Source organism: Gastrolobium bilobum, unplaced genomic scaffold (assembly GCF_033153095.1).
Source record: "Gastrolobium bilobum isolate Gb01-03AN ecotype WA unplaced genomic scaffold, APGP_CSIRO_Gbil_v1 utg23192, whole genome shotgun sequence".
Classification (NCBI taxonomy): domain Eukaryota; kingdom Viridiplantae; phylum Streptophyta; class Magnoliopsida; order Fabales; family Fabaceae; genus Gastrolobium; species Gastrolobium bilobum.
The window spans coordinates 44,766-63,809 of NW_026898001.1; the positions used below are offsets into that span (position 1 = coordinate 44,766).

At 33.6% G+C, this 19,044-nt stretch overlaps 2 protein-coding genes across 2 annotated transcripts; both read left to right on the top strand.

Annotated features, from left to right (window-relative positions):
- Positions 1 to 3,883: 3,883 nt before the first annotated feature.
- Positions 3,884 to 5,619, top strand: LOC133312037 (phloretin 4'-O-glucosyltransferase-like). Its single transcript, XM_061513178.1, has one exon. It carries the CDS (start codon positions 3,959 to 3,961, stop codon positions 5,396 to 5,398), a length of 1,440 nt encoding a protein of 479 aa, XP_061369162.1. The 5' UTR covers positions 3,884 to 3,958; the 3' UTR covers positions 5,399 to 5,619.
- Positions 5,620 to 15,526: 9,907 nt separating this feature from the next.
- On the top strand, positions 15,527 to 18,800 carry LOC133312024 (receptor-like kinase TMK4). The gene is made up of 2 exons (XM_061513157.1): positions 15,527 to 17,836; positions 18,055 to 18,800. Exons 1-2 carry the CDS (start codon positions 15,562 to 15,564, stop codon positions 18,567 to 18,569), a joined length of 2,790 nt encoding a protein of 929 aa, XP_061369141.1. The 5' UTR covers positions 15,527 to 15,561; the 3' UTR covers positions 18,570 to 18,800.
- Positions 18,801 to 19,044: the final 244 nt, after the last annotated feature.

Below are 19,044 nucleotides of genomic sequence, written 5' to 3' on the forward strand. Positions count from 1 at the left end.
AAAGAACAGCTATCAGAAAGTCTACAACAGGTAAACTTATGTACCTTGGAGTTAATCTCCACGTGTGTTCCACCATGGCCCATTGGGGTAATGGTTGTTTGATAGAGATGCTTCATAGTGATGTGACATGATATAATGTATTTTAAGATGATTGAGTCTATAATGTTGAATGACATGTATGACGATATGTATGAAAAAATGGATGTATAGAGAAGTTCTTGGACGTAGCAAAAGTTCTTGGGGCTTAATGCCTATGAGACATCGCAGAAGTCTCTTGAAAGTATTATATATATGGACCTTTCTTTGACGTTGTAAAAGTCATTGGGGGGGTTAATTCCTATGAAACGTAGCATAAGTTTTATATAAGAATTAGACTAACCTATAAGGCGTAGCAAAAGCCTTATCATGTACAGATAATGACAGAACAATATGATATGATATGATATGATATATGTGTATAATGTAAAAATATTATGTATGCACTTGAAGTGAACTATAGGGTGGAGGAATCCTCTAAGCACCTTTAGTTTACTGAGATTTATATCTCACCCTATGTTGAGGACATCATTTTAGGTATCACCACAGATGGTGAGGGCACTTTACTTGGCAAGAGGCCAAAGACAGCATTACATGTGGACTTCTGTTTTATTTTGATGTAGATATCATGTAAACTATACATTTTGAGCATTCTCATGAGGATGTACATTTTGAGGCCTAGATATAGGCTATATGCATATTACATAATTCCTATGATATGTATTTTGTTTCGAGCACATTGCATATGAATCATGTAATTTGGAAGTGTAATGAGATTTATGTCCAAGAGACTTTGGTGATGTAATTAAGTAATTGGACATTATATGATAGTTATGTATTTTCATGTGTTGATATTTGAATATGTTCATTTTGTAAGATTCATGACATTTAGTTAAAGTGACAAAAATATGGATATTGTGATATCAACAATTGTAAGGAAAGACTAAGTATGTATTTATGAAAGGATTATGATGATGTAAAGATTCATTGATTGATCCTAAGAGTAGTTTAATTAGTAGATAGACTAAAATATGTATTAAATTATATATGTTGCCCAGTAGGTGTTTCATGACATCGGGAAAATGTCCCAAACCCTCCAATTGTAGCCAGGTGCTATAAATTTTATTTCTAACCGATATGATACATGATAGCCATAATCGGATAGTTGATTATCATCATGGATGATTTGTTTTTCCCAAGGACATATGCGTCAAAGTACTCAACAACACAACCTCTTGTTTTTTTCCATTAAATTTGGATTTCCCCCCTTTTAAGGACCATTTTTCAATATATATTTTTTGATATAATAATAAAAATTATACATAATCTAATACAAATTACTCAAATCCTCCATCATTAGACTAATGGCTTCAATATTATTTTTCTTCATTCCTAATACTCGTATCAGTTGTTTGATTAAGAGTAACTAGTCGCTTACCACATTTTTACCATTAGATTTATTAATCAATCAATGACGTCAAGATTTTTTGCATGATGTACACATGTCTCTTTCTTACTTGATTCGTTTATTGTTTTGGTTTTTTCAAAATATTTTTTTTGGTTCATTTATTTTATAATCAATATAGATAAGTTATCTACATTGAACCAAAAACAACTTTAGTTTAAGGCAAAAATGAAGATATTTTTGTAACTATAAATTGTCTAATTATGATTTAGAATTTTTTTTATTAAAGCACTGATTTAGTAAATTTAAAAATAATTTAATCAGAATTATTTTATATTGAACTATTTAAAAAAAATATAAAATTAAAATAATTTTATTAATTCGCATTTTATTAAGTTGAAATAAACATTCGTTATAGTGAGGTTATAATTGAAGTTAAATTATAATTAACCTAACTACCGAATAGGCCAAGATAGCTTGTGTGAGGGTATGACTTGATTCGCATTAGGTCTAATTTAACCTAGGCTTATTTTCTAAATAAATTGGGCAAGGCTTTTTTATAATTTTATTTGGATAAAAACGTTGTGTTTTTAATTAGTCATTCAAAATTCCGTTTCAGAGTGCAACTAAATATAATTAATAATAATATATTATTATTAATTTATTATGGAGAAGGATATTTTGACTCGACTTTTAAATCTTATTCCTTATCTCAGCCATTGATTTTCGTCATTCAACGATTATAGTTTAAGAAGTCATATTAATTAATATTAATTATACTACAATTGACAACCATTGACTTTCGTCCACCAACAGCTGAGATAGGAAATAAGACTTACAAGTCTTACTCTAAAGACAAAAGAACTCTCCCCATTTATTATTATTATATCAAATTTTTATAGTATTGTTTCGAATTCATATTAGTGTTTAGGCTTGTTATCCTATTTAATTAGAGGTAGGCCTCCTAGCCTATTTAAAAACAATTGTATAAACTTCCAAGGGAAGTTCTGCTTTTCAAGAGCTTGTTTGAGTCAAGGATTCAAATCATGTCTTAACAAATTTTTGGAAAATTTTTGGGGATCAGAGGATGTTCCTCTCTCCTCGAATGAAAGATTAGTCTTATTCTTCTTCCGATGGTGAAACTCAATGCACTTGTTGTTTCAATAAGGAGGTAGCCTTCGAGGTCGTACTTCGAGGATCAGGATAAAGTGATCGGATGATGTTGAATAGAGATACCTCCACGTTATTCCAAAAAAAAAAAATGTATAAAGTATGCTTTAAATTATAAAAAAGGTATGCTTTTAAGTAGACTTTCAACTCAGTTCAAACTTTTATAAAATATACATGTAATTAAATAGATGATACTCATGTTTTATATTTGAAAATAAGTCCGACGTGTTAAAGGTTAATCCTATTCTGATCTAACATTTTTCCATCCCTAAATTTGTGTCAAGTTAATTAGATCATTGAATCAAATCAAGAGCATCATAATCAATAATCCAAATCTTCTCCAATCTTAGGAAGACTGCATGTATGCCATTAATTTTGAAACGCAGAATACCTCCATCATGAAAACCAATCTTAACATAATGCATACTGCTAAATCAATCAGAGTTTCTTTGATGTGCTAAAGACAAGAAAGACAACTCAATAAAACAGGTTATACTTTATTTTATGTATATAATATTGTACGAGATAAAAATTATTTCTTACACAAATATAAAATTATATGAGCTCGTATTATTTCTTTATCTCTCTTCTCTTCATGTGTTTCTAAATAGATCTTACATATTTTTATATATGTGTTACGGTGATGGAACCAGATAAATTTTTTAACCCATGTCAAATATCAATTGGTGAAAAAAATCAGCCAGTCTTAGCTATGGAGAAAGTTGTTATTTCCATAGGTCTCTATTAATTACTTAGTTCTATAAATAGAAACCAATCATTTTTTAAAACTAGCCAATCACAAGCGAATTATTAATTCGTAACACAGTGAACAACACAAAATAGTTATGTAAAGTTATTTAGATAACTTTATCTAATGTTCATCGAAACGACATTATTTTGGAACGAAAATCATGGTGTTTTGGTAATTTTAATTTATTTTAGGGTTATAATAGTCTTTATCATTCTAATTTTTTAATTTTTCAACTTCAAAACGACGTCGTTTCGATGAACATTAGACAAAGTTGTCTAAAGTAAGATAGAAACTTTTTTCCCATAAAAAAATCATAACACCGTCATTTGTCTTGTGGTGTATTATTGAATTTTGTAGTTTTCCCTTTGTAACTTGTTAAGTGTAAGCCAACAAAAATTAAAAAAGTCTCGACACATAAAGTTACCCCCGACAGATTCGTCACCACACACGTCACTACCTCCCTTGCTGCTATGATTCTCCACCTTATATAATAAGCCCATCCACACATGCTGCATGTCACACTAAATCCCCCACACTCTAGCATTTTTTCCCAGTTTCGCAGACAGTTTCAACTTCAACCACGCGCCACCGTTACCATGGTGCAACACCGTTTCCTCCTCATAGCATACCCAATACAAGGGCACATAAACCCTGCCCTCCAGTTTGCCAAGCGACTCATTGGCATGGGTGTACATGTCACTTTCGCTACTAGTGTTTACAATTACCGTCGCATGACCAAGAAATCAACCGTCCACGGCCTCTCCTTCGCCACCTTCTCCGACGGCTACGACGACGGTTACAACGCCAACGACGACTCCGACTTGGTGTCGTACATGAAGGAACTGAAGCGTCGCGGGTCAGAGTCTCTCAGAAATATCATATTCTCCAGCGCGCAGGAAGGTCACCCTTTCACTTGTTTGGTCTACACACTCCTCCTTCAATGGGCTGGTGCGGTGGCGCGTGAGTTTCATCTCCCGACAGCGGTGCTGTGGATTCAACCAGCCACTGTTTTTGATATCTACTATTACTACTTCAACGAATTCGGCGACTACATCAGCGATAAATCAAAGGACCCCACATGTTTGATAGAATTACCAGGATTGCCATTTTCTCTCACAACCCGTGACCTTCCCTCGTTCCTATTGGCCTCAAATATGTACACTTTTGCTCTTCCATCGTTCAAAGAGCAACTCGAAGAGCTTGACCTTGTAACCAACCCAACAGTACTTGTAAACACCTTTGAGGAGTTGGAAACGGAGGCCTTGAGAGCCGTTGATAAGTTCAGAATGATACCAATCGGACCGTTGATTCCCTCTGCCTTCTTGGACGGTAAAGACCCTTCTGATACCTCATTTGGTGGTGACATCGTACATGTGGTCTCAAATGATGATTACCTTGAATGGTTGGACTCAAAGCCTGAGCTGTCTGTTATTTATGTTTCATTTGGTTCACTTGCTGTGTTGCCGAAGAGACAAACGGAGGAAATTGCACGTGCGTTAATAGATTGTGGACGTCCTTTCTTGTGGGTCATTAGAAAAAAGGAAAATGAAAATGAAAATGAAAATGAAGGAAAGGAATTACAAGAGAAGGAGAAGGAGGAGGAGCTGAGTTGCATGGAGGAATTGGAGAAGATAGGGAAGATAGTGAAATGGTGTTCTCAAGTGGAGGTTTTGTCACATCCTTCTTTGGGTTGTTTTGTGACGCATTGTGGATGGAATTCTACCTTGGAAAGTTTGGCTACAGGGGTTCCTACTGTGGCATTTCCTCAGTGGACAGACCAAGCTACTAATGCAAAGCTAATAGAAGATGTGTGGAAGACAGGGGTAAGGTTAGATGGTGAGGTGAATGAAGAAGGGATAGTGGAAGCTAAGGAAATCAAGAAGCGTTTGGAAGTGGTGATGGAAAGTGGAGAAAAAGAAGAGGAATTGAGAAAGAATGCAAAGAAATGGAAGAGTTTGGCAAGGGAAGCCGTGAAGGAAGGAGGTTCTTCGGATAAGAATCTAAGGACTTTTCTGGATGATGTTGCTGACAACTAAGTTGTTGATTTGGACTCTTGTGGAGTTGTGTATTAATTTCTCTTACATGTGGTTGGGTCACTCCATAAAGATTGATTAGTTTGGTTAATGTAGCTCTCCGTGTTGTGGGGATTTGAATAAAAAAAAAATTATATTGTGTATAAGGTGCGTAATCATGTTGATTTGCCTTGGTTAGCTAGGGACGTAGAAAAACTCGAGTCTCTGGTGTGTTTTAGCATATTCGACTTATTCAATGAAATGATAAAAAATTATATCAGTATAATTGTAAAGTAATGCGTGTAACTCTTACTCGGAGCTTGTGTTACATATTTTTTTTAAAGTTAAAAGCAAATCTTAAACCGAAGTTAAACAAACAAAAAAAGACTAAAAGTTATTAGATGATTTTTAAGGAGGAAAGATGAAATAATTTATTATTGGGATGAATTATTAAAGTAAAGGATAAAAATTTTATAAATACAAAATTTAGAACAAGAGTGAAACTGTATAATAATTATGAGGACTCTAAAAAATAGTCATATATTTTTTAAAAAAATCTCTTAGGAGGTTTTAACTTTTTTTTTTTCATAAAGAAAATACTCTTTTATAATAAAGTTTTTTATAAAATCATATTTAATTAAGCTTCTATTTTAAGGAAAATAAAAATTAAAAATAAAACATACCAAATAGGTACTTAAAACTACTGCATATATCATAGGTATTTTAGCATCTGTACATTGCACAAGTATTTTAAATTTAGGTGAAATTTTTTAGTATAAACTTTTAAAAAATATTTAAAATTAAAAGGAGTGAATTTATAACTATTTCAAATAAATTCTAAAAATTATATATGGATTGAAAAACAAAATTATAAAAAGTAATAATAGTTAATTAAAAAAGTTAAATTTAAAATCTAAAAGAATATAAGTTAATGATAATGTGTTTTTTTTTTTTCAAGAAAGACTGTACTTGAAAAAATGAAATCGTCGTACATCAAAATCCAACAAAAAAAAAAAAAAGTGTCATGCTTGTCACGAATACGATACCCATGCATTCTTATTGATAGACCAAATTATTGTCTGCAAATGTTTGTGTCCATAGCTGTTCTAACGAAAGTGACTTCGCTTAATAATGCATAAATTCAAGAGAGGAAACCAAAATGAAGAAAAATTGGTAGGATTTTCCATTTTCAGCTATGATATCCGAGTGCACCAACCCAATTGTCTGGTCAAAAACCTTTAGCTGGAAAAAAAAATGTTTATTTAGGTACATGAAAACATATCGACTTACTACCAAAAAATTTTATCACTCTTATAATCAATTTAATCACAGTTGATTTTCATCAATCTAACAATTATAATTTATTTGAAATTAATAACATTTATTGTGTCACACATATTAATTAATTATTAATTCCTAATAAATTATAACTCTTAGAATTGACAGAAATTAACGGTGATTAAAATAATTTTAAGAGTGATAAAAAAATTTTGGTAATAATTAAGTATATCCTACCCTAGGTACATTGCATGATTGCAATTATTGAATATGTTAGTCAGGAACTTTAATGTAAAATATGACAAAAGAAATTGACAAATTTATGAGAAGAAAAGTTGGAATTTCCGATTATAATGTTTTCTCATACTGCCATATAACATCAGGTTCGCTTTTTCTGCAGTTACTGCAAATAAGTTATCTGTTGTAAGCCTAATACGACGTCGTTTTGGGCAAAAATCATGGTGTATTTGTAATTTTAATTTATTTTAGGGTTATAATAGTCTTTATATTTATAATTTTTTAAGATTTCAATACCAAAATAATATCATTTTGAGAATAAATACAGATAATTTATCTGCATTAACTGTACAAACATTTTTCCAAACATCAAATATCAAATAAGTATTTCTCTCCCTAGCTATCTCTCTATGTAACCTGATCTAACCTGCATTTAAAAATTAAAAGACTTGAATAATTGAAAGAGGAAATAGAGTGAATAATGAGATGAAAACTAAGATCAGATATAATCAAAAGGGTTTTATAAGAGTTATGTTGTAGAAAAAGTGATTGTGTAATGTTATAGAGATTCGTTTTGCGTGCTATAGTTTTTTTTTTTGCTTTAAAAAGTGTGGGCCCCACAAAATGTTGTGTGTGTAGGAAAGTTTTTCTGGTCATGTTAAAGGACAAACTAAAACCCCATAATCAAATACTAAAAACTTATAAATATGAAGTAATGTGTGTAGTATTGTTTTAAGGGGAAAAAATATACTAAAATATTACTATTTTATTAAATAATTACGAATAGATTATTGTTTTGAATATATTTATGAATGTGTTGCACTTATTCATGCTCAAATTAAAAAAAAAAATTACGCCAAAAACAAAAAACAAAATTCCACGTCATTCACGCCCACTTTAGGCTAGGTGTGAATACCTTGACCTATATATACCCCAAATTTTTCACTTTTCACTTTCGCTCTTTCTCTCTACTTTCTCTCTAAAATTGTTCTCTGACTTCTCTCTAAAATTGTTCTCTGACTTCTCTCTAGATTTTTTATGGAGATTTTTGTGCAGCGAAGCCTTGTTAGACAAGTAACTATTCATATATGGTTTATTTATTTTTTAAATATAGCAGTAGATATGTTATGTTAGTGACCTAGGAATTTGTACATGTAATATATTATTCTAGTGACCTAGGAATATGTTAGTGACTTAGGAATATGTTAGTGACCTAAGAATATTTTATACATGTAATTTAATACATTTTGTAAATCTTGTTTTAGGCATGTAAATTATTTGAAATGAAATTCATTATACCAATTAATTTATAATTTTGTATAGTACATTATTATGGCTGACTCGTCATCTTTCGAGTCACCTCGGTCTACATTTGATACCGAGGCCGAGCCTTCGGATCCCACGACACAAGTGCTTCCAGGACCATACAGGCGAGAAGTACTTCGGAGGCCCAAACAGCGCATACATGTTTCACAGGCTATGTAGATCGAGGAGAAGGTTCGCCAATAACTTACCTAGTACAGGTGAAGCAATAACATCAGCATCAAAGCTGTCTGTGACCCTGAGAAATATGGTCATTCAAACAATTGTGGTCTCCACCCCATTTAGTAACCGTCCAATTCTTACCCTACGTTGGTTTTATTACCCTAACCCTTCATGCGCATAACATTTCATACTTAACTTTGTAGGCGTGCTCTCAAACTTCTTGATGCTCCTTCATTAGGTTTCGCTTTGCCATCTGCACCTCTCTTTTTTTATTCAAATTCTAACTTAACATAGGACTTATTATCTATTACCCGTAGACCATTAATTGAACCTGAACCTGAACATGAACCCTCCTTATAAGAATCTTATTCTCTTGGATGATCCTAATCAATGTATGTGTAATGTGGAATTCTATTTCAAAGAGGAGGAACATCGTCACCTGCATGTATGAATTTTTTTTTACATAAAGCATACATGTAGATTTATGTATATTTGTCTTGTTTACTAACACGCTTTCAAAATTTTGCGTTAATTGAGTGGATGCGATGTAATGATGTTCCGAGACACGAGACTCCTCCACAGCATTACATTATAGGATTTGAGTTTTGGGCATACCATGTTCCTCATCATTGTCCGAAGCACTAGCATCCTCAGCAAGAAGACAATCTTCGATTGCGATATTTTCATTATCTTTATCATCACCATCGTCATCCATCACCCAGGTAGGGTCATTTTCATCTTCGTCAGAAAGATTAACAACTGAAGCAATATATGATGATGCATATTGTGGAGAATTGAAATTAGCTGACCTCATAGATAAAACAACATCATCTGCTCCAGCAATATCCACGTACAACTCTAATAATTCTTTCCTTGACTGGTTGAAGATTTCTCCCATTACCATATCTACGTCTTTATCATCCACAACTTGCATAGTAATGTATTGTGATTTGCATCATATGCTTGCGGTGACCAGATTGATAGATTGTTTACCTTCAAGAGCTAATTTTTGACGAATTTTCTAATGTAGTTCGCTAACTGTTGAGTTGTGCATGGTACGTGTTGGCCCTTTCTCGCCTAAAAAACTATACCATATCGACCTTTCACTTTTCTCCCATTATAATATAGAACAACACGAACAGAATAAGAATACGAACTCATTCTTAAATATATAAACAAATAATACAAAATAAAGTATGCATAAGCAAATGAGATTGTATCAACGAGTAAGAGTTTATGATGCAGAAGAGTTGTAAAGAATGCGAAGATGGTAGGTGTTTAAACAGAGGAGAAATAAGTCAATCACGCCCCAAATAGGTAAGATAGGGTTGTGAGACACGCCCAAAAGTGGGCTGGATAACCTATGCATTCGCACCTGCATGGGGCGTGACTAATCACGCCTAAGTTGAGCGTGAATGACGTGGAATTCACGCCTTCTTTGGACGTGAATCTTCTTGCTCGATTTGGACGTGAATGGGTGCAACACATTCGTAAATACATTCAAAACAATAATCTATTCATAATTATTTATTAAAATAATAATATTTTAATTTTTTTGCCATTATTCTAATAATATTGTTTTGGAGTTTAATATTTTTGTCTTCTTTTACATTATAATAATGGTGATGCGCATGCAATGTGATGAAGATATATCCTACATGAGAGGGGAAAAAAATTAAAATATTACTATTTTAATAACTAATTACGAATAGATAAAAATTTGAAACTAATTTACAAATTTATATGTACTCAGTTACATCCAAATGAGCGTGGCCACTCGCGCCTAAATTGGGCGTATTAGGGTGCTGTGTTGCGCCCCATGTGGGCACTGCTCATCCGGTGTTGACACGTGGCTCAAAAAAGTCAACAATTTGACTATAAAATTTCAGAAGACCATTACTTTTGACTCGAGTGCCCGAATCAAGTGAATTTTTTTGTTTTCACATAATTTTTCGAAATATACGCAATGACATTTCATTGAAAGTGATTTGGTCACAAATTTTTTGAAAACCTTTTCAAATTCGCAACAATGGTGCCACCACAAGAACATTTGACAACATATGTTATTTAAGTTTTTGACCTATTTGCCCATTTCTAAACAAAATTTAACATGTCTATGTTTGATTGTTGATTGGATGATGTATCCATGTAATCTATTACATGAGCTCAAGTTTACCGTAAGACTTCGGAAGGCCATAACTTTTGGCTCGAGAGTTCAATTCAAATGATTTTTTTTATTTAATATAACTTTTTGAGATCTATGCACTGAAAAATTCCCAGAAGATTATTTAATAGTGTAGGAAAGTAAAATTTTTAATAATATCATTCACAAAAATAAGAAATACCAAACGAGACACAAATAAGTATTTTTTGGGAAATTTTTTTGACCAGGATTTGCAACGATATCTTGAAAAGTTACGGGGAATAAAAAAAACACATGATTCAGACACACAAGTCAAAAGTTATGTCCTTGAAGTTTTAATGTAAAATATCCTGAATTCAAAAAAAATTGTGACCAAATCCCCTTCAATGAAATGACATTGTGTAGATCTCAAAAAGTTACAAGTAATCAACAAAATAATTACAATTTTCATATACCCGATTCAAAAATTATGACATTTCAAAGTTTTATGGTTAAATTATTGATTTTTTTGTGCCACATAACAACATCGGGTCAGCCCCAAATAAAACACATTAGGATGTTAGGTCATGCCTAATTTAGGCAGGACTAGTCACGCCTGGAAAAGATGTGTTCATGCAGGGGCAGTGGCGGATCCAGAAAATTTTATTTATGTGTGCACACTTAGTGGTGGGGTTCGAGGGCAATGAGCCCGGAAAAAAAATTTAATTTTTTTTAAATGTATTATAAAAACAAAAGAATGTGAACAAGAAAAGAAAAGAAAAAATCTCAACTTAACATAAAATAATAATAATCAATGGTCATATAAAGGTGATTCTTCTTTTGTTATTTTTCCATTCTCCGTACTCAAAATTTTGAGACCTATAGTTAAGAATAATAATAATTTCACAATTTCAGTCAATAATAATTTGTTAATGCAAAATAATCTTGCTCCATATTTTTTATTATTTTAGTATAAAATATAATTATTTATATCTAATAAAAATTCCGCTCATTCAAGAAAAATTCACATAACACAATATCTAGATAATTATATGCAAAGATAATATATTTCACTTTTTAATTTTCTGTTTTTTCACTCTGTCTTTAGACCTACCAATCACAGTAATTTCCTTACACTTTCGCACCATGCTAGAGTTAATTTAAGAGCATTCAATAATTTATGTAAAATATATGTTGAGAAAAGTACAAGTAATTAAGAGCTGGATTGCCTATGGTGCATTGAAGAGAATTAACAAACAAGTGTAGTGTATCATAAGTGTGTTATTTACAAATCTTTTAGAGAAAAATATGTATATATCAAATGTAAGGATTTAATTTTGGTACAATAATTACCAGATTTATTATGCATTGTCATCAAATTGCTGTGTTATCAAATATAAAAGTTGGACAATTAATTGAATTATTGTAGAAGTTGTTTATTTTTGTTAACAGATAGTGTGATGACATATGATGGACAAAGGGTACACAACCTCTAAACAAGGATGCAATGTAGTTAATTTTTTTTTCTTCAGAAATTCATGTCTGCAAATGCAGACATTGGTCCCAACGTCGGTCCGCCGATGTAGGGAGTTATGGAAAGATATGGTAGTATAGGATTATCTTTACAGGGCTAGGCTATAAGTTAGGAAGATAGGTTGGTTTTATGTAATTTTCTAGGCTGCTTACGTAGAGAACTTGGAGAAGGGTCTTCAAGTTGGGGGCAATTCTTGCTCATTGTCTTTCCTTACATTGTATATTTTTTCTTTACATTAATTAAATTCCTCTTTCCTGTAAGACAAGAGAACAGAAATGAGAAACCTATCAGGTTGCCTTAGTGGCCAAATCACAGGAGGTCTCGGGGGTCCTTTGGGCCTTTAGGAATTGGGTCTTTATCTCACTTGTAGTACGTCCAGATCAAAAATGTTAGGAGATTTTATGAGCCTCTACTCTTCGCTCAATTAAAGCTTTAATGCTTCTTTTGTATATGCCACAACATAATTATTCATAGTTTACTTATAATAACTTATATTTTTCGGTCCAACTAACTTTTTCTGCCCTATTAAGCAAGTTTTTTTTTTAAGGTTCAAAATGGTGACAAAATATGCAACCACTCCATTCAAGCAACCATTAAAGCTCTCTCCAAATATACGACTCAAAGATTCGAACATTTCCCACTTCATTAATAGAGATAGCTCGTGGAGTCTATTGACCATTAAACCAACTTACTATGGGTTATATTAAGCAAGTTTTTGGTTAGGAACGGTTGATAGATACATTTTTTTGTACAGGCATAGCTCTAGGATTTGTAGTGACGTCATTTAATGCTTCAGCAAGAAAATTGTCAAAGTTTCACTTCATAATCGCAGTGGCGGATCCAGAAAAAAAAAGTTTATGTCTGCACATTTAGGGTGGAGGTTCGAAGGCAGCGCCCTCGAAGATTTTTTTTTTAAAGAAAATTTTAAATGTATTAAAAAATATATAAACAAGAAAATAAAAGAATTATAAAGGTTGGTTAGGTTAGGTTCATGTTAGTTAAAATTCTGATTTAAATATGTGATTTTATGATTTTACGATTTTTTTTAAACAAAACGATTTCAAAATTTCAAGTACTTTTACGATTTTATGATTTTTTTATGTTAGGATTTTATGTTTTATGATTTTTTATCCTCCTTTCGATTTTAGGTAAGATTCTGATTTTAACTACTATGATTGAGTCTATGTTTATTTATTTTTTTCAATCTTCCTAAATCTTTTTTTTTATTTGACCTAAATCACCCACCCTTTAAAAAAAAAAAAAAAAAAAAAAATCAAACTTGTGTCTACAAGTGTAGACACAAGCAAGTATGTGTGTCCGCCACTGTGCAGGGGTGACGTCTTATTTGGACATGAGTGGTCATGCTCATTTTTTACATAACTGAGTACATTCCATAAATTAGTTTTAAAATATTATCTATTTGTAATTAGTTATTAAAATAATAATAATTTAATTTTTTTTTTCCCCTTATATGAGATGACTAAAATAATTACTATTTTTTTATGGGAAAACGTGGTTTCTGTTCGCATTGCACGCATCAAGAACGGAACATTATTGTTCGTATGATTTTTCCCTTCTGAATTTAATACTATTCTTCACTATTTTCTTATTTTTTTATTGTTCTTGAATAGGAACAGCAGCATGAACATTGGGTTCAAAGAGATGCTTTTGTCATCATGTCCAAAGACCCAAAAAGCATAACTAAGCCTAGCCCGAAAAAGTATAAGTTTGAATCTAAAATTTCGAGGTCCAAATTTAAAAAATAAAAATAAAATCTATCCATACCAAGTGGGCTAGGGAATGCAATCGGTTAAAAACTTAAAACCAGGGGTGTCTTTTGGGAATAAAAGAAGCTAATTTTTTTGCAACTTATATGTCGTTGAACTTGTTAGATGTTGCCTATGATATACCTGTCTACTTCATAAAAAAAAAAATTATATTTTCTTTAATGTTTTATTAGAAAACAAATGTTTTATTTGTTTCTTTATACAAGCTAGCATCTATTTTAAAAATGTAGTTCATGTGTTAAAACTTAAAAAAAAAAAAAAAACAAAGTGCGATTAAGGACAATTGGGGCGGATGGGAAGCTTCCGTGTAAAGTGAAAAAGGGTATGATAAAAAAGTCGGGGACAGTGTCAAATGTCAGAGAAAAAAGAAAAAGACTACGGTGTTTGGTAAACTATTATGATTATGATTGCTTTATTAACTTAATTAATTATTGTTACTTGTTGTGCCGCTTCAAATGTGAGAAAAATATTTATGTATTCGGAAAGTAACAATAAATTAGATATGAGTTAAATTTTATCACATTATTGTAAATTTAATATTAATTAGTAGAGAGACCCGGGATAAGCACGGATACTGAAAATTTAAACATTAAAAATATGTTTTGATTATATTTACATGAGTTTTTAAGATATCATATGCGTATTCGAATTTGATGTTTCATATTTTTGAACTTGAATGTAAAAAAAAAAAAAAAAAGTAAATAAAGGAATATAATGATAAAAAAAAAGTAACTTTAGCAAAAGAAAAGAGTAGACATTCATGGTACAAAAAGAAAGTATCAATGCACCGATTTCCTCTGCAAGCTTTTCATAACTAATTGCAAAATTTAGCCATGCTTGAAAATCTGCAGACAGAAGGGGAGCTTTCACAAACTGAAATATCAACAAAATAATAGATCCACAAATTAAATGACATCAATCGAAGATAAAAAGCAAAAACCTATACGGACCCAAAGCAACAGGAACATCCCCAAGTGTGTTTACTTCAGCCATTACGCTCAGTTGTTAGTTTAAATGCTAACTGCAATACGGTGGACCATGGAATAGAACATTGATTAACCTTACCAGTACATTTATAAATTATTAATTATTGTGTTCATAATAGTAATTGTTTTAAGAGTAAGTGTTTATCATTTTAAATGACATAAAATTATGTCATTTTAAGATTGAGATAGACACAAAATAATATTTTTATTTAAAATTTAAATTAAAAAAAAAACACTCACTTTCTCCACCATATTTTCATTATTTGTGTCTATCTCTTTCCTAAAATGACATAACTTATATCATTTAAAATGACAAACATCACATCTTTATTTTAATCGCTAATATAATTATGTTTTTTTTTTTTATTAAAATGGAGATGACACATATAATCATATACTTTAAAAAAAAAGACATATATAATTATCCTGGAACTTAAGTTATGTTTGTAATAAATTTGAATTAAGAATGCGCCGGCGTTGGTCTGTGTCTTAAATCTCAGCTCAAGAGTCAAGAGTCAGAGAGAGACAAGAACATAGCATATAGCATCTACACGCGAAAATAATCTTAGTAAGCTACAGTTGGCATTCGTGGGGACCACACTTGCCTAAACCACGTTTTCAGTTTTTTTTTTTTTTTTACCTAAAAACTCATTCAAATACAGCGGTTTTTGTTCTCTTTGTTCTGCTTTACATAAACTCTTCATCTCCACAACACAAATACTCTCTCTCTCATCTCATCAACCACTCTGTGATTCTGAATGGCTGATCCTGAATTAAAATCCAAAAGCCTAGTTTCTCTCTCTAAGCTTTTTTTGTGCTTCTCTCTCCTCTCCACCGTCGCCGTCGCCGACGATGGTCCGTTCATGTCGAAGCTGGCGAAAGCCATCGGCCCAAGCGGGTGGTCGGCGACGACCGCTTTCTGCAACTGGAGCGGCGTGAAGTGTGACAGTTCGAACCGTGTAACAAGCATCAATCTGGCTTCAAAGAAACTCAGTGGAACACTCCCACCCGATCTGAACTCACTCTCTCAACTCACCTACCTCTCGCTTCAGGGCAACTCTCTCTCCGGTTCCTTACCCTCTTTGGCGAACCTCACCATGCTCGTAACCGTTTACCTCGACGGCAACAACTTCACCTCCGTCACTAACGGTTGCTTCCAGGGGCTAACGAACTTGCAGAACATTAGCATGACCAACAACATCAACCTCGCACCCTGGACGTTTCCCACCGAGTTGACTCAGTCATCCAACCTCCTCCAACTCGACCTCGGTAACACAAACCTCATGAGTTCCTTGCCTGATGTGTTCGGTTCCTTTGTCACTTTGCAGGGTCTTCGTCTCTCTTACAACAACCTCACCGGTGGTTTGCCAAAGTCCTTTGCAGGATCTGGGATTCAGAATTTGTGGCTCAACAATCAGATAGATGGGTCTGGGTTTTCTGGTTCAATTGATGTGCTTTCTTCCATGACACGCTTGTCTCAGGTGTGGCTTCACAAGAACCAGTTCACGGGCCCCATTCCTGATTTGTCAAATTGTACTAGTTTGTTTGATCTTCAGCTTAGGGACAATCAGTTAACCGGTGTTGTTCCATCTTCTTTGATGGGTCTCTCTAGCTTACAGAGCGTTTCTTTGGACAACAACTTGCTTCAGGGTCCTGTTCCTGTGTTTGGGAAAGGTGTGAAGTTCCCTCTTGATGGGATCAATAGCTTTTGTCAATCAAGTCCTGGTGTGCCTTGTGATCCCATTGCCACTACTTTGCTTGATGTTGCTGCGGGTTTTGGGTATCCCCTTCAGTTGGCCAGTGCCTGGAAAGGGAACAACACTTGTCAAGATTGGAGCTTCATTGTGTGTGCTGGGGGAAAGATTATTACGGTGAATTTAGCAAAGCAGAATTTGACTGGAACCATTTCATCTGCATTTGCCAATTTAACTGATTTGAGGAACTTGTTTCTCAATGATAATAATTTGGTTGGTTCAATACCTGGGAGCTTGACAACTTTGCCTCAACTTGAGGTTCTGAATGTGTCTAATAACAACCTATCTGGAGAGATTCCCAATTTCTCAGCTAAGGTGAAGTTCCTTCATGCAGGTAATGTTTTGCTTGGTCATCCTGGAGATGGAGGCAGTGGAACTAGTCCATCATCGGGTTCTGGTAATGCGCCGAGTGGAAGTCCATCTAAAACAGCAAATAGTTCTTCCCTGTCTCCTGCTTGGATCGCAGGTATAGCCATTATTGCTGTATTTTTCGTTGTGGTGGTGTTGTTTGTCTTTTGCAAGTGTTATGCCAAAAACCGGAAGGGGAAATTCGGAAGGGTTAATAATCCTGAAAATGGAAAAGTAGACATTAAAACTGATGTAATGAGTGTTGTCAATTCCAATGGATATGGTGGAGTTCCCAGCGATATACAAAGCCAGGGCAGTGAGCTTAGTGACCTTCATGCTTTTGAGGGTGGAAATGCTACAATTTCAATCCAAGTTCTTCGGCAAGTAACGAGTAATTTCAGCGAAGACAACATTTTGGGTAGGGGAGGATTTGGAGTTGTTTATAAAGGGGAATTGCATGATGGAACTAAAATTGCTGTGAAGAGGATGGAGTCTGGTCCAATTGGAAGTAAAGGAATGAATGAGTTCCAAGCAGAGATTGCAGTTCTCACTAAAGTTAGGCATAGGCATTTGGTTGCTCTTTTAGGATATTGCATGAATGGCAATGAAAGGCTTTTGGTGTACGAGTATATGCCTCAAGGGACATTAACAGAGCATCTGTTTGATTGGCGTGAAAATGGCTGTGCTCCTTTGACTTGGAAACAAAGGATCGCAATAGCTTTGGATGTAGCTCGGGGAGTTGAATACTTGCACAGCTTAGCTCAGCAAAGCTTCATTCACAGAGACTTGAAACCCTCAAACATACTATTGGCTGATGACATGAGAGCAAAGGTTGCAGATTTTGGGTTGGTAAAAAATGCACCGGATGGGAAGTACTCTGTCGAGACGCGGTTGGCTGGAACATTTGGATATCTTGCACCTGAATATGCAGGTATAGAAAGTCTTTGATTATAAGCTTCCTTGATTTTTAAAGTTCTTACTTATTTCCTTATTTGGTTATAACTATTTGGTTACAACTCTTCAAACCTGAATAGCAGTTTTACCTGAAGCTAGATTATTGTTGCATCGAAAATGTGATTGGTTGCGCTTACTTTATACTAGCCTATTCCTTTGCTTGGTTACAACTAAGGTAATCTTGTTTCTTGACAGCTACTGGAAGAGTGACAACAAAAGTAGATGTTTACGCATTTGGAGTAGTTTTGATGGAACTGATTACCGGTAGAAGGGCATTGGATGATACTGTACCTGATGAAAGGTCTCACTTAGTTTCATGGTTCCGTAGGGTACTAATTAACAAGGAGAACATCCCAAAGGCAATTGATCAAATTCTCAACCCTGATGAGGAAACCATGGAGAGCATATATAAAGTGGCTGAGCTGGCAGGCCATTGCACTGCTCGTGAACCATACCAAAGACCAGATATGGGGCATGCAGTGAATGTCTTGGTTCCTCTGGTAGAACAATGGAAGCCTACAAGCCATGAAGAAGAAGAAGGTTCTGGCATTGACCTTCACATGAGCCTTCCTCAAGCTCTTCAAAGATGGCAAGCCAATGAAGGAACTTCCACAATGTTTAATGACATGTCCATCTCTCAAACCCAGTCAAGCATTCCTGCAAAGCCTTCAGGATTTGCAGACTCCTTTGATTCAATGGATTGCCGGTAGCAAAAAAGACAAAAGAGACAACCTTCAATTGCTTCTCAGTTAAGGATGATAAGAATGTTATTAAGCTGTTTTGGTCTAGCGGCATCACCAAATTGTATCACAAATTTAATTTATTTATTTTTAAATGTCAAGATTTTTGTTGTTCTTGCAATCTCCTGTTGTACAAGTCTAATGTTCTTTATTGATATATATATATAAATATAAAAGCTAGCGGATTGATTTTAGTGGATGGTTGGGTTCTTAGATGGGAAGTTGATATTATAGAAATATGTTAATTGTATGATATTTTTTTAACATTTTTCAATCAGAAGAATATTTTTTTTTTGAAATATTTCAATCGGTTTATTGCTTCGCAATGAATCTGATTCGGGACGGGTTCAGGATTAAGACTTTAAATTTCTTTCAAAGGTGGTACTGGAAAGATTCGAACATATGCTCTGTCATCTTCATCTGTTTAGCTTTCATACGCCAACTG